Source organism: Haliotis rubra, unplaced genomic scaffold (assembly GCF_003918875.1).
Source record: "Haliotis rubra isolate DU_JTF1 unplaced genomic scaffold, ASM391887v1 Scf299, whole genome shotgun sequence".
In the NCBI taxonomy this organism is placed as follows: domain Eukaryota; kingdom Metazoa; phylum Mollusca; class Gastropoda; order Lepetellida; family Haliotidae; genus Haliotis; species Haliotis rubra.
This window is the reverse complement of record NW_025766967.1, coordinates 576768-599916: the sequence shown is the minus strand read 5'-3', so window position 1 is coordinate 599916 and position 23149 is coordinate 576768. Positions and strand designations below refer to the sequence as shown.

The 23149-nt window shown below is 41.5% G+C and overlaps 2 protein-coding genes across 2 annotated transcripts; both read left to right on the top strand.

Annotated features, from left to right (window-relative positions):
• The first annotated feature begins 9079 nt into the window (after window positions 1–9079).
• Window positions 9080–12926, top strand: LOC124282370. The gene is made up of 4 exons (XM_046718346.1): window positions 9080–9547; window positions 9752–9848; window positions 11498–11902; window positions 12082–12926. Exons 1-3 carry the CDS (start codon window positions 9179–9181, stop codon window positions 11887–11889), a joined length of 858 nt encoding a protein of 285 aa, XP_046574302.1. The 5' UTR covers window positions 9080–9178; the 3' UTR covers window positions 11890–11902; window positions 12082–12926.
• Window positions 12927–15034: 2108 nt separating this feature from the next.
• Window positions 15035–22748, top strand: LOC124282373 (tumor necrosis factor ligand superfamily member 6-like). Its single transcript, XM_046718348.1, has 4 exons — window positions 15035–15480; window positions 18067–18103; window positions 18518–18610; window positions 22097–22748. The coding sequence occupies exons 1-4, from the start codon at window positions 15457–15459 to the stop codon at window positions 22483–22485; spliced, it is 543 nt and encodes a 180-aa protein (XP_046574304.1). The 5' UTR covers window positions 15035–15456; the 3' UTR covers window positions 22486–22748.
• Window positions 22749–23149: the final 401 nt, after the last annotated feature.

Sequence of the window (23149 nt, the reverse complement as noted above, 5' to 3'; positions counted from 1 at the left end):
ACTACTACCACTACTAGTACTACTACCACTACTACTACCACCACTACTACTACCACTAATACTACCACTACTACTACCACTACTACTACCACTACTACTACCACCACTACTACTACTACTACCACTACTACTACCACTACTACTACTACCACTACTACTATTACTAGTACTACTACTACTACTTACTACTACTACCACTACTACTACCACTACTACTACCACTACTACTACCACTACTAGTACTACTACCACTACTACTACCACTACTACTACTACCACTACTACTATTACTAGTACTACTACCACTACTACTACCACTACTACTACTACCACTACTACTACTACCACTACTACTATTACTAGTACTACTACCACTACTACTACCACTACTACTACTACTACCACTACTACTACTACCACTACTACTAGTACTAGTACTACTACCACCACTACTACTACCACTACTACTACTACTAGTACTACTACCACTACTACTACTACTACTACTACTACTACTAGCACTACTGGACACCAGTGGACACCAAAAATGGGCTTCACACATTGTACCCATGTGGGGAATCGAACCCGGATCATCGGCGTGACGAGCGATTAATTAACCACTAGGCTATCCTGCCGCCCCGATTATAATGATGATGACGGCGATACTAACAACAGCTATAATCGTAAGAACAACAGCAATAACGATACTATTTTCCTACTACTACTACTACTACTACTACGACTATTACGACTACTACTACTACTACTACTTCTACTACTACTACTTCTGACCAGAAAGTTGATATAGTATCAGGCAAATTGACAATTGAAAGTTGAACGTCGTATGTAGCATGTGAACGTATTAAGGGACAAGTCCGTACTAAGGGACAAGTCAACGGGTATAGTGACGGGAACATGTACCCTGGGATAAGTCAACTAACTCTGTGGCAAGATAATTTCTCTGTGACGCCCGCAGCGCAATACGTTGCCGTACCGCACATGCTAAACGTGTAGTTCAAACTACACTTTCAATATTAAGGCATCTATTTCTAACAGTTACCTACACTCATCAGGTATTGCCGTATTAAGAGCATAAGTTACGATGGGGAAGGGTTACAGTGACATCATGTTTACTTCTCATCACACAAGTCCGTTCGATCAGTTCCCATAGCAACGTAATGTCATAAACACTAACTTTTTGCAAAAAACAATTGCGTCACACAAACAATTGTCTGGCTAGTTAGGTCGACTCCTTCCAAAGGCAGCTTGAAGCCAAATTAAGTAATGTGTTGTAAATAATTAAAATGGAGTTGTTCATGACGTCACAAATGACGTAATGTGACGTATTTCAACAATAGGGCCAACTGAGCTTATAGCTCCACTCAAGAATCAGGATACCCAGGTATTTTCGACATTTTCTCAGAAAAGGACAATGGGTTATATAAAGAACAAATATTCCCAACTCCTCGTAGCATGTAAGTTAGTCTCTAACTCTGTCCAATTGTCTCCGTTGTCTAGTGGACAGAGAAGAAAGTTGGTGGTTTGGTCCCCGGCTCTGTCAACCTAAAAGATGTCAGATGGTATTCTCATCTTCGTCGATGGTACTAAAAGTTAGGTATATACGGTATTATAATTTCATCAAAAGAAGGTATTATCCAGTATCAGACACAGGCCCTCGTGTCTTTGCGAAGCTTAAATGTTGTTTTTGAGATGATCCCCGACTCGAAATGCTTCACAGTACAACAATCAAATGTTTTAACATCTCAAAGATATGAGGGCCCGTGGTATCAGATTGTCGACTTGATTACCGTATTTCCTCAAGTAATCGACAATAGTTCCCAGTCTGCTTAATGTAGCCTCTGGCTTTAATAATAATAACCGAGTTCAACCTTGATGTGTCTTTATTGAAGCACTGTCAGAACATTCAATAACGTAACTCTTAATTATAATGTGTCAATGTTTTTTAAATATTTACCATTGATATTTGCAAATGATTTCAGTTGGGAAAATACAGAAAAGGCCAAATGAATAACTATTATATACCAATATGCTGCCAAACATTAAAATATATCATATCTATATTTGTATAAACGATATCCAACGTTGTAACTCTACAATAACAAGGTAGCAGGAACGATACGGACGATTACTATATATTATAGAAGATAAACGTGTCATCTACGTTAGATGAACTTATCATGTCCGTGCTTGAAAGAATCTTCTCATAATAGATGATATACTGGACACAATAAGTTAGGGATATTGGTATTTTTATGATTTATATTTGTCAGTGTGTCAATGAATAAATAGATCAATATTCATAATTTCAAAATGTACATATATCCCTAACTATTTGTGTCCAGTCTAGATCATGAGACACGTGTATGGAGGCTTCTCAGCAATTTGTAACGCCGATGTTCGCCGACAGGTCCCTGATTGAAGTCTGTTGTGAGTGGGTTATTACACAGTGACTGTCAACTGGCCTTAGTCTCCTGAAGGAACATATCATAATGGCTTTCAGTAGTTAAAGCCAAATCCAAAATATTTAAAGTCACGGACTGCACAAAATTCGCGTGCTGCACAGGTTTCATATTTAAAAAAAGAAAAGATTTAAAAGATTGAGAGCAATGGCGTTAAACCTTCCATCGGTCAACTTCCTTTCTGAGAAACAATTCCAGCATCCCCTGCCTCTGGTGCCATCTGTGGTGGTGTGGAGTATGTTCTTTGCACGGTGATTTCAAAGAGAGTCATTTAAGATTCGTGCTCATAAGCTGTTTGATCATTATCATCTCAGTCAAGGCTTTGGTAAAGCTTTCAAACATTTTCAGGCAGAAGTGTGGATTGATTCCAAACTGACGAAAACTGATGCCTGATGCAATTCCCCATTCGTACCATATGTACTAGAGTGTAGTTCTGGTGAAAAGTTGACTTTCCTTTGCGTGTGTTTATAACAACTGGCAATGGAAGGACACTTGATATCATCGATATTTGATACTAATATATAATCCACACATATGATCACGGACATGAATAACCGTTATTTACGTCTGTGTATGCCACAAGTGGTATCGTGCCATGGATTCTGCTTTCAGAAGAGATTTCTTACTATTGTTGAAATGGCTTCGTCGCCTCACCAATCATAAATGGGGTATTCTGTCTCTATACATTTAATTTGTGTTGAGGCTTTTAATAACCATTGAATAAGCAATGAATTTGCTGGAGGCTAAAGCTATTTGCCTTTATTTTCTTTCATACAGCTACCTAATTACTTGTGAATCCAATCGTTCAAATTACAATCACCATTGCTACCTGTGTACACAATTACTTGGCAGCGCCTCTGAAACTAAAAGCTTCTTTCTTCTTAATCGCACAATGTCTTCAAAGTTGAATATTCCGATCAAAAGAATTCTCTTCGCAGATAATTTCTTGTTTACAATTACCTGTCTACCTCAATTAGACGCAGTTTGTGCAGCTACTGCCTCCTCGACGCCCGAGATGACAACCACGGCATAAACACCATCATAACAGTTGCAGCTTCAGTTGCAAGAGATCTTGAGGACGCCATTACGATATTTTTCTGTTGATTTATCCGGAAAATCTGAGAAGATTGAAGTTGGAAATATTTGTGGAAGCGAGACTGGTCTGTTTGTAAAGTGGTGATAGCGAGCTAGGTGACGACGTCATTGATAGTGATGATAATGAATTTCAAAAGGCTCATGTTGCTGAGTTTAATTAAATAATGTTAAATTTGATATGTCAACACGGACCCCCATGACTATTGATCAACACTCAAGGACGCGTATCTGCGCTTGTCAATAAGGAGACACGAGTTGTGTCCCTTTAACTGGTCTAAGCTCGTGTTAACTTGTTTGAGAGGTATTTAAAAGTTGGTGTGATGAACAACGAGGAGAGTTCTATGGATATACAGCTTCTTTAATATAATATGAGCGATGTTTCGGTGTAGCTACTAACACCGTTATCAAGCATTTTGCCTGATAGTAGCTACACCGAAACGTCGCTCATATTATATTAAACAAGTTGTATATCCATAGAACTCTCCTTGTTGTTTTAGCTCGTGTTTGCTATACTGCTCGTTTGTTTCTTGATTGAAAGCCGCACTCAGCAATAGTCCAGCCATATGGAAGCGATCTGTAAATCTTGATTTTGGACCAGACAATCCAGTGATCAACATCATGAGCATCAACCTACATAGTTGGGTGACGACGTCATGTGTCAGCCAAGTCAGCGAGCCTGGCCTCCCAAACCCACGACTTTCCGCTCTCCGGGCGGACGCTCTAGCCACTACACCACGGAGGCGGTCTGTCGGATCTTACGACAGGCATGGGGTGCTGAAGACAAGTTCTAACAGGGAGGTGGTGTTTAATCCCGCTCTCAGCAATATTCCAGTTATATGACTAGTTACATACATTTGAATAATTGAGAGTCTGAGAGACAGAGCAGTCATGATCATCTAACTCAAAATACGATGACATGCATCAACCATGTCAGCCTGAACACCTCGTCCCTTAAATTTATTTACATTTATTAAAGATAATTAATTTTAAAGATGTCAAAAGCATATCTGTTGATGATATGAACATTTTTAACGGTTTTAACATTCGGCAACTTCTGGTACGTAATAGCCAAAAAAACACATCCATACTAAAATCTGCGAAAGGTACAGCCAGTTGAACGATTGTGACAATATAAGCCTGCGTGGAGTCACTATTAACTGGAGAATGAACTAGGTGCTATCGGAAAGGTCATCGAATCCTGTCCCATCGGTGACCTAACGGTATTTTGTGTTCTTATATCACGTAAATGTCAAACCAACTTGTCCATTTGATTAGGGAGATTCGAATCCGGGTTTTGTGTGATCAGCAATAGCTTTTACCACTAGGCTGTTGCGCATACACATCAAGTTGACGTTAGATTTGTATAGCTCGGGCATACGTATTTCCTGAAAATAGGTTCAGCCGGGAAGATCCAGGGTAGAACGGTCTCCAGGAACCAGTGCTGGCGTGACAGTAACGGGTGGTCAGACTCGATGACCTCTCTGATGTCCTCGTATCCCGACTGCGTGGATCAATGCTAATGATGTCAATCACTGGATAGTCTGGTCCAGACTCGATTATTTTCAGGCCGCCGACTTACACGAGAAAACTGTGTCAACATGTTGTAATTGCCTCGCAGAAAGTTATGAGAGATGATATTAGAAATCTTGAGACATAATGCTTTCCCAGGCATCATCTTTGTGTTGGATGCAACTATCAGAGCTTTGATGGATGAGATGAGGCGCAAGCAGAAAGAGATATGGGCATGGATTACAAGGCTTGAACGGATTGTAACCGTGGAGAAATTTGTTGAAATAAAAACTGTTACAAAGTGCTTTTCGAAGCACAGTTTACGATGCATGTTTGTTAGCAAACCTTTGACCACTAAGCATCCAGTGAGAAATGGAAATGACAAGTAACCGTCTCTAACGGTATTGGCAACAAAATCTTAACCATAATGGAGACATATGTCAAGAACAATTCATTTTAAAAGATATCTTCGAGTTTCTATTTGCACTCAAACAGGAATGACAGTTATTCGATAACAAGCAAGATGGCACTGGAACCATTCAGTTTAAGTAATTGAATTCAAATTTGCAAAATGTTTGGAGCCCTGGAATTGTCAAGATGAAAACGTTTGATCCTTCTCCCTGGTGGTATTGTTTGATCGATGTTAAGGGGAAGTGTTCTCTAGAAGAAATAGGATAGTGTTGTTGCATCGGTGTTATAATTACAAACAATCACTTTAATTTGATGTTAATTCAGCAGCTAGGACAGGTCATGCTGACCCTGTTCCAGGACACTTGTCATAGATGATTTTCACGACTCCATTGATAAAATTATTGATTTTACCAGATATTTTGTTCGTTACACCACATGGAATATGACTAAAGTCGTCTTACTCTCTAGCGTCGTTTTTGAATTTTCAACTTCTTGGGGGTACACGGGCTCCGGTTAGCTCCAGTGATCATTGCTGACTGAGGATTGGGTTGTCACAATGAAGGGCGTGCAGATTGTCATCTTAACCTTACTGCGTGTACCCTGGCCCTTACGAAGATCACAGATGGAATTGGTCTTCCGAGACCCATGTTCGTTCAAGGTAAATACGACTAACGGGATCGGATGTTCAGGGTCGCTGACATGGTTACATCCTGTCATCCAATCCCAGTGGGGAACACCGGTGCTCATGAGATCAATCCTTTGATTGTCTGGTTTAGACTCGACCAGATCGGCACAACAAGGCTTGAATATTTTGAGGGCTGGAGTTAGACTGCAGAGAAAACGGATTAAATCACGCTCCATACTTGAATCGTGACCCATTACTTCAAGTACTGCGTACTCTGACTTACATCCGATGTTTCCGTTCGTAATTTATTGACATAATTGCATATTTTACATACTATAAATTGAATAAATACATGGATTCCCTAACTATCCTACCTACGTTGATTGCCCTTGATCACAACCGTCACATTCATAACATATGCATGTACAATCAATGCCACTCACTGTCAAATATTTTCACTCCCAGTAGATCGCAATACATATCGTAATACAGTTCCGGAATTGCAGTACATTGCAATACAATCTTTTTGCCAATACGCATCCCTGCATATTAGAGTTGTCATGATACAGCTGATAAGAGGCTGAGTACAGCGTAACACTGTTGACAGGTGACGTCACACAGCTGATAGACAGCCAAGTGCGGGGTGACACTGTTCACGTGATGCAACTAATTGAAAGGTGAGTGGAGTGCAACACTTAGACTGGGCTGCGGGACACAGCTTCCGGATGTCGTGACACAGTTTCCAGATGTCGTGATAGTGTCTCCAGATGTCGTGACACAGTTTCCAGATGTCGTGATAGTGTCTCCAGATGTCATGACACAGTTTCCAGATGTCGTGATAGTGTCTCCAGATGTCGTGATACCGTTTCCAGATGTCGTGATAGTGTCTCCAGATGTCGTGATACCGTTTCCAGATGTCGTGATAGTGTCTCCAGATGTCGTGATACCGTTTCCAGATGTCGAGAAAGTGTCTCCAGATGTCGTGACACAGTTTCCAGATGTCGTGATAGTGTCTCCAGATGTCGTGATACAGTTTCCAGATGTCGTGACACAGTTTCCAGATGTCGTGATAGTGTCTCCAGATGTCGTGATACAGTTTCCAGATGTCGTGACACAGTTTCCAGATGTCGTGATAGTGTCTCCAGATGTCGTGACATAGTTTCCAGATGTTGTGACACAGTTTTGAGATGTCGTGACACAGTTTCCAGATGTCATGACACAATTTCCAGATGTCGTGACACAGTTTCCAGATGTCGTGACGTAGTTTCTAGATGTCGTGATACACCTGACTGATTGCTGTGTACAGCGTAAAACTAAGCACTGATATTATTATATGAGTATTTATATATCGCTATAGTCCATCCCGCATACATGCTCAAAACGCTTCTTTGTTTTTCCCTCGATCATTGGATGTCAATCTCAGCGGCACAACATATTACCAATCTCAACTCCCATTCGGGAGCTTCCAACTCTTGCAGCCACTAGGCGCACCGAGTTAATGTGGCTTTCCCAGCTGGGTGGACTGAGACACATAGTCACTGTACTTTGTCAAAGTTTTACTGCACGTTCCTGTACCTGCAACTTGGTGTGTGCACGTATTCATGTGCCCACTATCTGGTCATTTAGCCACGGATTCGTGCGTTCTTTTAAGTGCACTTTTAAGTGTACTGTACACTAGGGGTTGTGACAACACTGAAAGAATCTGCACACAAAGTTGACTCCAAGGTTTTTACACCTGTTCACAGATGGACTCGATCCCGGCACCTCAAACTCGCTGGATCACTAGCTGGAGACAGCTCGCCCACCACCATGAATATTCCTTCATTCATTTGATGCAAAGAAAAATGTTTCCCACTTTTCATAATACTGAGTTGAGATAGAGAGATAGAAGAACCAAGCAAAAATAAACAACCAGATTTGTTGATAGAAGGTGGATTTGACAGGGTGCACGCTTGCATTTCTGTTAGGGCTCCTCTTCACTGTAACACGCGTATATGTGGTTAGTCCTTCTGTAAATTGGTTTTAGTAGTTGTAGTAGTTGTAGTAGTAGTAGCAGTAGTAGTTGGAGAATAGTATCGTTATTGCTAAGACATCTTACTGTTATAGCTGTTGTTAGTATCGCCGTTATCATCATCATAATCGTTCATTCATTAATCGGGGCGTCAGGATAGCCTAGTGGTTAATTAAACCGCTCGTCATGCCGATGACCCGGGTTCGATTCCCCACATGGATACAATGTGTGAAGCCCATTTCTGGTGTCCACCGCCGTGATGTTGCTGGATCATTGCTGAAAGCGGTGTAAAACTCACTCACTCACCCATGTCATTAATCATCTTCAAAATTAGTAGGCGTAATGAATCCCCTTGGTCAAACAGTTCACCTAGACTGGAGCTGTCAACTTAATTCAGTCACAGGGACGTAAACGCCTTTTAAAAAAAAAAATGAACAAACACTAACGTGCTCTTAGAGTTACCTCCCTTACCTCAGGTGCCGCCTACCTCAGGTTCCGCCAAGCACAGCTGATTGTCCCACTTGTAACAAACTTTAAAAATAAATATGTAAAAATTAATTTAGGGTGATTGATAGAGAGAAAGTGCATATTATCTTAATTAATTAGAGGTAGCACTTCTGCTGCTGCTGCTGCTGCTGTTGTTGTAGACTAACGCTTAGTCCCTGAATATAGATGATTTTGATAGTAACAAGTAAACCGATTGAAATTGAAAAGGAGCCACAGCAAGATGGGAGATTCAGGGAAAATCTAGACTTTCTTTATTTAGGGCTTTAGCACTGCAGGAAGGGTTTGCAGTAGGGAAAATAATGTGGTTCAGGGACTGTGAGACTATTGTTGTTGTTGCGACCAAACCAATCTGGACCTATAGGCATTTTATGAAGATAGGAGCCACGCACGCCTGTCTGTCCTTACCTCCGCTGGTATTGTTAATAGACCAGGAAGTATTTGGCGTCGCACTAGGTCGCCTAGCGGTTCACTGTCAACCTTAGCTGTGTCTTACACCCATACAGGATTATAGCTCGCGAGTTGCTTGCACAGACCCACAACATGGGAGTTACTCCTCAAACACATTATGAAGAAGTCAGTTTTATAGCGCAAAAAGGCCCACAGAAATCCCTATATCTGTGTTCATCTTTGGCGTGTTTAGCAGTGCTGATTTTGTCGATGACGTTAAATGTAGGTTTGGGAGCGTTTGTTATCTACAAGATGAGACACGAGGAATCTGGTGTATCGCTTGGTTCTGGCGTGGAAAAGCGACCGGATATTGCTGACTCTGTATGTGTGCCATGTGACTCTCTACATGCTCCTCACCTGGAAAGGGCGCCGTTGGAGAATCAGGTCAAGGTCATAAGTCTGGGTCAAAGGTCACTGTGCTGTTTGGAGAATACAATGGGTCTCGCGATGTATATGAATATTGTAAGTGTTTATGTTTGTTTGTGTTTGTTAAATCCTATCTGACGAAATAAATACTGAAATCTGTCACACACATTGCTGTAATTGCATTGTTTTCAAGGTCAGGGATAATATTTGCTTTTTTCATGATACTTTATTCATTTATCATTAAATTTATGAAACATAGTGTGACCAAATAATGATAAAACATGTGTATTGTATATCTAGGTAGTCGGAGAATATTACCATTACGTAAATGGTGGCCTTCAGATCAACAAGGGTAGACCAGCGGCACATCAGTATCTTGACACAAACAGCGTCACAGGTTTGTGTGCTTTGTTTAATCAAATAAGTGAAGGTCCGGATTAGAATGAACCTTCAGTAACTCATGATTGTCGTAAGAGGCGACTAACGGGATCGGGTGATCAGGCTCGCTGACTTGGTTAACACATGTCATCGGTTCCCAATTGCGCAGATCGATGCTCATGCTGTAGAGCACTGGATTGTCTGGTCCAGATTCGATTATTTACAGACCGCCGCCATATAGCTGGAATATTGCTGATTGCGGTGTAAATCTAAACTCACTCACTAACATTGACACAGATTAAATTGCTACCTCTGATTTGTTTGATGTGACAACACTGTGCATAGCTTACTCGCTCACCCACTCACCCACTCACTCACTCACTCCCTCACTCAAACTCACTCAATCACTCAATCACACTTATTCACTAATACTTTATTGAACATGTAGTGTATATTATATCAGCAAAGTGGTTACTGTTCGAAAAGGTCCTTTTAGTGTCCGACTGAAGACCACAACTTAATGTTATCATAGGATCATCTCACCATCTTGTTAATGGTTGCTTTTAAAAAAAAAATTGTTGTTAAATGTGTACACGCTGTGGTATACAATGAAGCAACTGTCGTCTACATCGTAATGTACAGCATAGTGTGCAAGCGTCATGCTTTTAAATACCTTGCGGATCAGGTTTTGTTTAAGTCCCCTGCTTTGTGACCATCCATTTCTCATGACATGTCTCGTATACGCACAGTGTACGTTTGTTGATAAGGTCTATACAAATAGCACCCCGTGATCTCTATCAGAGGTCCTGTTCACCTGTACCAGGAAGTCGCAGCACACTAGGACACATGGGGTTGTTAAGGACCTCCCTATACACCACACAGGGATTTCTTTGAACTGACACATGATCTCAGTATCGTTACCAGGAAGTAGAGTAATAATAATCACAATAGTGAATGTATAATGAGCCTTCTCCACGCACAAGGACCACGCTCAAAGCGCTAGCACACAATCAGAGTATTACCAGGATAACCCGAACTTCTCGTGAGGCGCTAGAAGGTAAATAGTCACATAGCTTCTCCCACCGGGTACCCATCTTCTACTGGGTGAACGGAGGCAAGTGTGAACAAACTCACTTGCCTCTGGTGAGACCACATGTTCAAATATCAAGAATGTCCCATAGTCCCATAGTCGCAGTCAGTTTCACTGTATTATACTACATAGTCATGGTTGTGTACACACCCACTTATCGATCCACTCGATCAAAACTCACCCTTAAATCCACGCACCCACTGACTCATCAACTTTCACCTTCTTCTCACCTATTGATCCACTTGCTCACTCTCCCAACCCACCAAATCACTAACTCAGCCATCCACTGACTCAACCACTCATCCACCCACCGACTCACCCAATCACTTACCCGTCCACCAGCTCACTGATTCGGCCACTCACCAACCGAGTCACTAATCCAGTCACCCACCGATTTACCCACCAACTCAATTACACACCCACTCACACATCAACTCACCCACTTACTAATCCCCCCACTTTTCCTCCCAATAACTCAGTAATCCACTCACCCATTCGCTCATCCATTAATCCAGCCACAACCACTCATCCATCTGACTCAACGTGACCGGAATATTAGTCTATTTTCTTCCCATCAGATCAACATCTTCAGTGGGACTCTTCCTCTGGGTATGGTGCGGCACATATGTCAGGGGACGTTACCTATAGCAACGGGCGCCTACACGTGCCCCGTGACGGCATGTACTACATCTACTCCTTCCTGACAATACGAAGCGACGCCGATACAAACGACGACCCCAACATCATCCACAGTGTCCAGAAGTACAACCCTGACCGGATGGACACAGACAACCACCTCCTCCTCATGGGCAAGACTACACTGAAGGACAAAGATGAGCAGTTCACCAACAGTTTCTTGGCGGCAAATTTGAAATTGAAAAAGAATGATGAACTATTTGTTAACTTATCAAACTCTTCCTTGATATACAAATTCCCTCTTGCTAATTATTTCGGAATCCTCATGTTGTGATATCAGTTCTTAACTGTGTGGGCGGTGGGGTAGCCTAATGGTTAAAGCGTTGGCTCGTCACGCCGAAGACCCGGGTTCGAATCCTCACATGGGCACAATGTGTGAAGCCCATTTCTGGTGTCCCCCGCCCTGATGTTGCTGGAATTTTGCTAAAAGAGGCGTAACCAACCTCAGTCAGTCAGTCAGTCTTAACTGTGTCCAGTTACACAACTTATAAGGATAGCTCCCACATTTCATATTTAATGAACGGGACGTGTCATTCCAAAGGTAAAAGGACGTCAGTGAGCGATGTTCACGGAGTAGATGACTTTACTCGACACGTGACCAAAGTATAAATACGGGAATTCCACAAGGACACTGTGCTTGCCGGCTATGTTGTACTGTGAGATAATCTTAGACTCATGATACCAAGCAGCGCACAGAGATACCCTTAGTTGTGCAGTAGTGGTTCCACTACTTACTATTACGGGCTCCTTTGATCAGCTGTCACGGATGTGCCGATCGTGTATCTAAAACCACTATTGGCCTCGGTGATGACCCTTCACATGCCTTTACCCCTTTTGAGTCGATCATGTACCCTTGTCAGGAAGACCCTGATTTTCAGTGATCCCTTCACGGAATTTTCACCACTATTGTGCCACTCCAAACAGAACCTGGTTATGATAGTTTTCCACGGCTGACGTTTCATATTATGAAAATTGATCGGCAAGAATACTGTTCAAAGTGCCGTTATAGGAAAACTCGTTCTTTCCAGCGACTCTTTTGCGATTGTGAATGACTGGCCACCATGATACAATAGGTACATGTTGTAACAACCAAAGTTTTGAAACTATATCACGATATTCATCTCCACAGCTACCCACCATTATGTCACAGTTCTAGTTTGAGGGCTTCTAAATGTGACGGACCTTCATGCTCCGGACACTTTAATTTCAAGTTATATATGTATTTGTCATTCTCTTAGTAGAATCAGGTCGTTGCGATTGTAAATGTGTTGCTGACATGTTAAAGTATAATAAATTATAATTTGCATTGAGGAAATGTCTCGATTGTTTACCTGTTGCCATAGCAGTACAGGAGTGTTGCGGAATCAGGCAACAAAACGGTTTGTTCAAATAATGTGAGCGGTATTCGCTACCTGAAGGGTACAACATGTTTAGTCTTTTGTCGAACAGCTGGTGTCATGTTTTTCAGTAACTCATTTACATGATAATAACTTCAGTTGTGCCTTTTAGACCCTGTAGCTGCCTAGAACAGTATAGGTATTAGGACTCCCAAGATATGGCACTAAGTCAAATGAACACTTAGCTAATATATATAGTCACAAAGTATTGATGACACAACCTGTATTATCAAACGTGGATCTCTGCGTAAAGACTGTTTAAAGAACATGTATCCTCCTGTGTGTAACAGTGTGATATGGCGTTCTCTTGTATATGGACCGGAGGCCTTTTGAGCTAGAAAACTATTTGACTTTACGTAACCTCGTTGACTTGACGTAGCCTCTTTGACTTGACGTAGCCTCTTTGACTTGACGTAACCTCTTTGACAGGCTGATCGAGTATCCCCAGTGTTTGATAGGGATTTGATATGCTCGTAATATCGTAATATCGTAAAATCTTAATATCGTAAAATCTTAATATCGTAATATTGTAATATCTTAATATCTTAATATTGTAAAATCGTAATATCGTAAAATCTTAATATCGTAATATCGTAAAATCGTAAAATCGTAAAATTGTAATATCGTAAAATCTTAATATCGTAATATCGACTGTCAGAGGTATGAGTGTAGGGGCTGATTCGGGAACGGTAGTGTTGCAGCATTTGGCTACAATAATCGAGATCAATGGCAACATATCCGTTAGTTAAGAACATCGTGTCGCGTCTCTTTGGACATTAGGTGAACACACTGTCAACAGATTGAAACACTAACTGCACCCAATTTCACTCACTCACTCACTCTGTGTTGGCGAGAAGCACACGTGACTCCGTCGTTCATAGCGCCACATTTCGTGTTCGCAACAGCGACCAAAACAAATCAATAACGTCAGTGTAAAATACACACATCAGCAAAAAGCATGGGGATCTCCCTACGCGTTTTAGAATTCTCGTAAATGTTGATCAAACACTCTCGTTATTTGTCCGGTTCAACATGAAATTTTTATTTGCTTGAACCATGTTATTACATACAATCAAACCGACACGATAACGTGGTCTCCGGATATCGCCCCGTTCCTACTTCATGGTGTTCAAAACATTCTATAAAAAATAAAGATCTGGCGGATCCGTGTTGAAAAAGTGACGCAATGTGCTCACGTTGAGCCTTGAGTGGTCAATATACCCGTTACGCTAGACCTAATATACACTGACATACACAAGAATTACATACGTGGTGTTGGGAGTATTTTCCCCACAAAAGTGAATATTTTGAAAAAGTCTTTTGATTGTGACTCACAAGGTGTACATACTGTATACATACTGCAAATGGGATGGGAATTTACGACGGTTGGTGGATTTTGTAAAATGATCCCAAAACACCAACTGTGTGCTATCATTTGTATGTCAGTTTATGTACCTTCAGTATTTGATGTGATATTTGTGTGGACAGTGCCGTCAGTTGACTTGTGTTCTCGTACAGTATAGAGTTTTTGTTTTACGCCGCAAATAATAATATTCTAGCTATATCAGGCGATCTGTAAATAATGTGGAACAGGGGTTGATGTTATGACTAACTCTATATTCACAGTGTCTGATCACCTTGGTTACCCTGCCCCTTGCACCAAGCATTGCGACTAACGGGATCGGGTGATCAGCCACGCTGACTTGGTTTACACGTAATCGTATACTGAGTAGATCGAAGCTGACGTTATCAAACACTGGATTGTCTGGTCCAGACACGGCTATTTACAGGCCGCCGCCATATAGCTTGAAAATTGCTGAGTAAGGCGTTAAGCAACAGACAAACGCTTAACTGAGAAAAATGAGAGATTATTTGAGAGATAACATGACGTAATATTAAACCAGGAACGATCTTAATGTTTCATGTACGGCGACGGTTGTTCATTGTCAACATATACTGAGGCGTTCAAATGACGAGTCACAATTTGCTCAACCCTTTGTTCACAACAGCCAATAACACTGCAACCTTCAACCAGGAAGTAGCTGATATGATATCAAAGCACGAGTCGGGTACATAGATCGAGTACACACGCTTTAACTACCCGAATGTCATAGTTGGGTATTTTCGTTATCACAGTATGGCAGACGCGGAGCAGAGTTTTCTACCCAGGAAACCAAAACACGACAGCTCACAACGTTGGCGACGTTGTTTGTATACGGCTGTAGCAACATCTCTTACATGCAGCTTAGCTTTGCTCGTTGTATTCGTTGTGAAGATTGGATTCAGTTTTCGAGGTGTTGACCATTCCGTCTCCCAATAAATACATTGACAGTGGGGCAGTTTGCACTGTCTGTGACCACATCGGACGCAGGATCCAGTCATCGGAGACTCTCTATGACTTGGTTAGGACACCGGAACATACTGTTTGTTGTCTGAAAGACGGTATGGTATCCTCAGTGTTTAGACAGGTACGTAATGTTGTCGATTACACCGTTTGTCTGAATGTTACTGCTTGCATGGTTTTCTATGCTACGCTAACAGAGCATGACGTCACGTTTCTTGTGTGTTTCTTGTGTTGTTCTATAGACAATTACATTTTCCGTGTCTTTGGGTGACGAATTAGGTGTTTTAATTGATCTTCTGTCGTGTTTTGATCATGTCGATGAACTGTTACAGTAGTACAATATTTATATCAATGTCGTATCATGTTATATCCTTGCGTTTACATCAGCATCCTGTTACCTTTTTCTAAACAGCGTTATACATACTTGCCGTGTTACGTATTTGGATTATAACGAGTGGTGGGAAATGACAGATCAGTTACGTAATTCTCGAGTCTTGGCGATGGAATGACATAATCAATATAACGAGGGAAAGATAATCCGTCATTCACCGTCTCGAGTCGGTTTTGGTTTTTATTACCCATATCAGTTTTCGATCTAAACAACGCTGAAATGAAAACATCATTCTCTGTAAGTAAATCCGCGATGTGGGGAATCCCCGTGTCCAAATGCATTTATTGGCTGTTCTATTCCTCCGTCCATATACATGTTCACTGGCATGCGTGAGCACGTCTAACTCTCCGTTCACACACAGGTCCCTGCCATGCATGTATAGGTGTACACGTCTAACTCTTCCGTCCACGCATCAGGACATTAATAAGAGAACGTACAGAAACACACCGACGCGACGGAAGATAAACGGTAACGAGCATGTCTACGTAAGCAAGGGCAGTGGGGTAGCCTAGTGGTTAAAGCGTCCGCTCGTTACGCTGAAGATCCGGGTTCGATTCCCCTCATGGGTACAATGTGTGAAGCACATTTCTGGAGTCCCCCGCCGTGATATTGCTGGAATATTGCTAAAACCACACTCACTCATTCGGTCACTCACTATTCTTTACGCGGCTTTTAGTCATATCCCAGCTATGTCACACCAGGGGACCCAAGAAATGGGCTTTAAACATCGTACACATGTTGGGAATCGATTCCGGGTCTCAGCGTGACGTGCGGTAACCCTTTGGCTTCCCAACCACCCTAATATATATAGACGTCCTAGAAGGTAGACGCCACACCACACAAAGTAGGTGACATGCCGCGAGTATCACATTTACACGTGATGAAGAAAAGACGTCACCATCGCCATAGAGCTCCATCAATCAGTCACTCAATACATTGTCGTACACTCAAACCGAAACATCAGTCTCATTAACCTATTCAGAAAATGACCTACTTTTCATCCGATCCCAATTATCTCGTGTGAATGTGAAAATAGACATCACACACCACAATGGTTACACTGAATTCCACTTCCTTGTTTCATAAAAAAGTGGTATTTACATATGAGTTTTAATTTTAAACTTTAATAACATCGTTTTTCTTTATTTTATGGCGAGGTGTAGGCAGCATAACCTGAACTAAAGACGCCCTGACTGCCCTGTTTGATGAGGTCGTAAAATGATTCACAATGCATCTGGCTCACTGGTTACACCTGTTATGTGTTTTTTGTAACGCACAATGTGATTGATATTTTATCAAGTCCGTACCAGACCGCCAAACGTTTCTAGCGGCAGAACCTCGTTTTGAGATTTCCACGATTTCCAGGTTTCTGTTTGTCAGTGCTCGCTGTACGACAGAGCACGCAGCACGACGTGTTTGCAAGGATTAGAAGGAGCGTAGTGTTGCAATATACAAGTGCTTAGATGTTATATCAAATAATACTGATTATTTATGTATCCAGTTAAATGAATTGGTCTCAAAATTCTGGATTGGTTATTGTACTCAGTTGCGCAATAGGAAGGAACCCAGTCAACAGGAAAAGAGACTGTTGTGTAATCAATGTTTTGACCTGGAGCTGCTATACGATCTGACGCTTAAGGCTCTACACACGGACATATAATGGCATTTCATGCGTGGGGTCCCCCTGTCTAACAATACACAACCGTCTTTGGTATTTCCTTCAGTTCGTGGGAATTAATAGTCTCCAGGATGTGATATCTCACACAGACACTACACACAGACTTCGATCAATTTTGTTGAACAATTAGCCATGTCGCCATTTGTCAGATCATATTCTGATGGTATAATATCAATACATTTTTGGATTGAATATATGACCTGAATGTGGTGAGTGGGGTGGGGTGTATCAATATTTTAAATTTATTTTGAGTATATATTATCCACCTGATCGAACTAAGATCATGTGCAAATATTGATTCGTTAAATTAGGAGGCAATTTGATTTTACAGCCCACTTTGATAATTATGTTTGTTACAATACCCTGGGGCGGTGGGGGTAGCCTAGTGGTTAAAGCGTTCGCTCGTCACGCCGTAAAACCATACTCAGTCAGTCAGTACAATAACCTTGTCTCACCATAATGAGGTAGCAGTATTATATATAGACCATTGATTGGGGTGAATATTAGATATGAAGTCACTATCAACGGAACATACCTGCTCAGGCGACACAACTCTACCACTGAACTGTTGCACCTTAAACAATCTCGATATATCCCTGCACTGAGTTTTGTTGCTGTAGACCTCTTTCTTCATCTTTCAGATAATAGCTGACCAACAAGCTTGGAGTGAAGACAATGGTATGCTGACTTAATACGTGACTATATATCATACTGTTCATATTTCTTTCACCCTTATATTCATTTTAAAGAACTGGTTAATTTCCAGCGTTTGTATATCATAATGCTGCATTATAACGTGAAATGGTTTCTTAAACGATTGCACCTGATACCTTCAGTATTTGAAAATAACTCATGATATGACCGGAATCGTGTACACTAGAAATACGTTTTAAGAGAGACCATGATGTCTGGTCTTGCAAGATTCCTAATAGTAACAGAAAGAGCTCTATCGTTTTGTTGTTGTGAGGTTTGATCGACCATAGAGTTACCATGCTGGTCAATTATCAACAGTACCTGTGTTTGATGGCACCACAAAAATGTCCTCTTCAGTTTATATCAACCTTACAATTTTAAATACTGTTTTCTTTCCAGCATATTCCGGTCAGCCTATTCCATCATCCTTAATGAAGTTACGAGAGAATGTTACTGGAGCTCACCTGTACTTGGACCCAAACAGTTTACTTAGTAAGTATGACACTTCACGTGGTGCTACCGTGAAGATCCGGGTTAGAGTTGGTCTTCAGTAACCCATGCTTGTCGTAAGATGCGACTAACGGGATCGGGTGGCCAGGTTCGCTGGCTCGGTTGACACATGCCATCTATCTCATTTGCGTAGATCGACGTTCATGCTGTTGATCACTGGATTGTCTGGTCCAGACTCGATTATTTACAGACGGCCGCCATATAACTGGAATATTGCTGAGTGCGGCGTTAAACCAAATCACGTGATTCTCCTTTCTTCAAACATTTGAGCAATCATGAACCTTGTGATGGACACTGTCTTCCCGCTGTCTGTATGCCAAGTCCTTGTGCCAGTATCGTTTAATTGTGTATTCACATCTCATTTCGCAATGAACACGTGAACATGTCTAACCCTCCGCCCATAGACATGTTCACTGGCATGTGTGAACACGTGAACATGTAGAACCCTCCGTCCATATACATGTTCACTGGCATGCGTGAACACGTCTAACTCTCCGTTCACACACAGGTCCCTGCCATGCATGTATAGGTGTACACGTCTAACTCTTCCGTCCACGCATCAGGACTTTAATAAGAGAACGTACCTATCTCTCTAACGACATACAGGAACACACGGACGCGACGGAAGATAAGTGAGGTGAAATTGGGTTTTACGTCGTACTTGCGACGGAAGATAAACGGTAACGAGCATGTCTACGTAAGCAGGGGCGGTGGGGTAGCCTAGTGGTTAAAGCGTTGGCTCGTCACGCCGAAGACCCGGGTTCGAATCCCAACATGGGTACAATGTGTGAAGCCCATTTCAGGTGTCCCCCGCCGTGATGTTGCTGGAATATTGCTAAAAGCGGTGTAAAACTAAACTCAGTCAGTCAGTCTACGTAAGCATGTCTACGTGTCTGTCTACAAGCAGGAATAAGACGGGTCTTTACATATATACCACGTGGGTTGATTATCGGGTCAATATCTGGGTTTTATTGTTTGTGAAACACCACTCAAGGGGTTGGTTATCAGATACCAACCTTCCCCAGAGGTCGGTTACCAAATAACCCCCTTGGGCGGTTATCTGACCAACTCTCGGTGCGATACCGGGAACAAGGCTTCGCCTCACCTTCTTCCCCGGCATCACACCTCGAGAAGAACTTTTCCCTTGGAAGATCAGGGTTGACAATCCGATGCCTCTACCTCAATGTTTTTATTGGAAATATCTTCAATAAATAAATTCAGAAACATTCAATTTTATATTTTTTTATTATAATATCTGCACATTGCAGTTAATAATAATTCAACTGGAATAATAATGTTTTTGCTTTTGTGGTATATGCGAAATAACAACTTTAAGCTCGTGATTCTCTTCGATAACCTCCTCTCGGTTCCCTCGAGGTGGTTATCACAGCGAACCACTCGCTTGGCGGTTATTATTTCACCCGTAAAAGCGTCGAAAGCATTCACATAATCGTACTAAATCTCATTAGGACGTTTCCGACGATATCATAAGCATGTGTTATCAACCTGGGTCCCATTTCACAAATCGATAGCAGCGCTAAAAGATCGTACTGCGCACAGACTTATGACAGTCGTAGCGCTACGATCGCTTTGCGAAACGGACCCCTGCTTGTACTGACGTGCACTCAAAAGCCTTTTCTTACAGACGGATATACATGTACTTAGGTCTCCCTACCTCTACAAACACACAACCTCTGAAACGTTTTTACACGCATGTCCGGCTCCTTTCCTCTATCACTAGCATTGTCTCACCCGTGACGCGACCCGCAAACAGATGTGGAGTTCAGGTCGTCGACCATGATGTAGAACGTGATCACTTCTGTCTGTTTAAACATTCGTTCAGTTACACAATAACGTGTGTGACCATTACGAATGAGACATAAAAGATCTACAGCCGTCTAAGTTTACAAAACCCTATTTCATTCATTCGAAAAGTGACAGTGCTCAGCTGAAGCTTGTGTGTGCATGCTCTGATAACTCGACCTCCTCTTACCTTCCCAAACTGCACTTGAAGAAGCTTATGTAAAAGATCTCTGGTGAAGTTCCGTCTTTTGTGAGAATATAATACTTCAGCTGTCTCATGTCAAACGTTTACAAATCGGAGACTACCTCAACATTGGCGTAACGTTAGAGTATATTTATAGAGTTGCGGGTGCTACCACTAGAGCAGGATATGCTGACCTGATGTCATCACAGATTTTCCGTTGTGCATTGTCATCACTATTTTCCTTTTACCTCCTATAGAATCTGTTTCGGCAGCAAACCAGATTATATGTATTCTAGTGTTGACCTTTCATTGTACAGTCAAACTCTGTTCTGTCGAATTTTGACGTGTCCAACCCACGGTAGTCTCGAAATATAAGCTAGGTCGCTGCGTATTCCTAAAATATTCAAAATTGTGCGGTTGTGTCGAATTTTTGATAACTCGAAATATTTAATTAGGTCCCCTCAACAGTTTTTTACTATATTATATTACCAGGAATTGTCGTGCTGCGGTTCCATAGTTCAGCCATTGTTCAGTCCTCGGGATGAAGCCCTAAGTCGTTAGATTCTCATATCTTATTTAACAAGCGTAATATTGCGGTTTATTATATTCTTAAGGGTGAAATACTGTAAATATTGGTGAAAATAAAAATGGTATTTCCACTTAGTAGAATAACATGTTATTTCACTGAGTAGAATATAACTTTTGCCTGGAACTAAAAATAATAAAATAAAATTAAAATGTGTAATAAAATGCAGACTTACTCGATGTCTCGATCATTTATAAACAACGATCAAAATATAATAAATAGAATAGTTTGTTAATGTTGTCAAATAACACTGCTCCACTCGGGAACATATCAACTTTGTCAGACCACGAGATGAGTAGTTATGTTGCCCATATTTATCTGCAACCTTGTGACGACACATGTAGGTTTTGGTGACGATAATCTGTCGTGGAGGGCAAGTACATTTTGATTTAAAGACCAATAATAAGGGGAAACGTACTCATCTGCATAGAGGCTGTCACGTGCACAAGAGTAATTCCAATGTGGATTATGCAAGCGTTTAGTAGTGTCAGTATGTGAACCGAATATCTTTGAACACCAACAACCTATGTTCATGGGTCCGGTTTCCGTTTTGCTGTGATTATTCCTCTTGGTTTGTAATGAGTGAATGAGTTGAGTTTTTCGCCGCTTTCAAGTCAGCAATATTCCTGCAATATTACGACGGACTTCACACATTGTACCCTTTTAGGGAGTTGCAAATCTTCAAGACTTGAACCACTTTGGGTTTTCACAACAGAAGAACCTGACACGCCGTGATATATAATAAGGGAATTCTCTTCAAATATTCGTCAAACCAAATTTAATCACTCACTCATACTTCAAGCGGACGCACCATTTACACTCACATAGTTACGTTCTCAAAAATGCATTCGAATCTTAAAAACCTGTTTCTACAAAATACTGTCTATAATTTCAGAAGGCAGGCTGTCATGGATCGACCAGGACAAATACGGAACCGCCTACCTATCCAGAATTCGCTACCTCAATCATCGCCTCATCATTCCATCAGCAGGACGGTACTTTCTATACTCACACATCACATTCACCAGAAAGTTCCCCGGAACTCGTGGAGGCAAGGATTTCATCCACAGGATCACACGTTACCACCCGAAGCAGCCCAAATTGGGAGAAGTTAACGTTTTGGTCAGCAAAGATTCTTACCCACAATTCACCACCCAAAAGTCAAGCTTTCAGTCAGCCATCTTGAATTTCCGGTCACATGACCAGCTGGCTGTCCACGTGTCTGACACAGATTCTGTTCACAGCAATTCAATGTACAGTTATTTTGGTGTTGTTAAACTATGACGATCTGTTTTCAAAGATTGTTGTATCCCTCAGTGGGGCTAAGTTCTATCGTACCGTTGGAAGTACAGCACAGGGGATGTATGTTTTGTCAATTATTCTCAGGGCAAAGACGAACTGGCGTACTTCGCTCTGACCTCACTAGATATACCTAGCCGCCTACCCTGATTCCATCAAGCTAAGTTTCCCCGGCAAATACATACATTAATATATTATGTCTATTCTACACATGCACTAAGCTCTTAATTCTACGTTGCCTGCTCTATTACACTACATAATATCTACCTTTCATTTACAACATTTATATAAAGAACAGACAACTTACATCCATGTAAAACAATTAATCCATATATTTAACATTATAGTCCCTAAGATAGTTCCATGGCGATGTATGGAGTGTCGTCAGATAGGTTTTACCGCCAACTTATTCATTTTAAACATTTTAACATGTAGGTAAGGTGAGGTGAAATTGGGTTTAACGTCGTGCTTGAGAATATTTCGCTAATATGACGACGTGCATGCGTGTGTATTTGTATGTGCGGTTGCTTGTACTAGCCCAGACTGAAGCTGGTTTTATAGTGCTAGCCCACTGAGATGCCATGCCACAGTGAAGCATGAATACCCCACTCAGACACATTATTCTGACTCCGAGCCGACCAGTCCTTGT

What these genes read in the sequence shown, in the direction of transcription:
- LOC124282370 (XM_046718346.1), top strand. Translation starts at nt 9,179, where the DNA reads ATGGGAGTTACTCCTCAAACACATTATGAAGAAGTCAGTTTTATAGCG. An exon ending in TCGCGATGTATATGAATATT is followed by an intron (nt 9,548 to 9,751) that starts GTAAGTGTTTAT and finishes TTGTATATCTAG; the next exon opens with GTAGTCGGAGAATATTACCA. An exon ending in TGACACAAACAGCGTCACAG is followed by an intron (nt 9,849 to 11,497) that starts GTTTGTGTGCTT and finishes TCTTCCCATCAG; the next exon opens with ATCAACATCTTCAGTGGGAC.
- LOC124282373 (XM_046718348.1), top strand. Translation starts at nt 15,457, where the DNA reads ATGGTATCCTCAGTGTTTAGACAG. An exon ending in TATCCTCAGTGTTTAGACAG is followed by an intron (nt 15,481 to 18,066) that starts GTACGTAATGTT and finishes TTCATCTTTCAG; the next exon opens with ATAATAGCTGACCAACAAGC. An exon ending in GGACCCAAACAGTTTACTTA is followed by an intron (nt 18,611 to 22,096) that starts GTAAGTATGACA and finishes CTATAATTTCAG; the next exon opens with AAGGCAGGCTGTCATGGATC.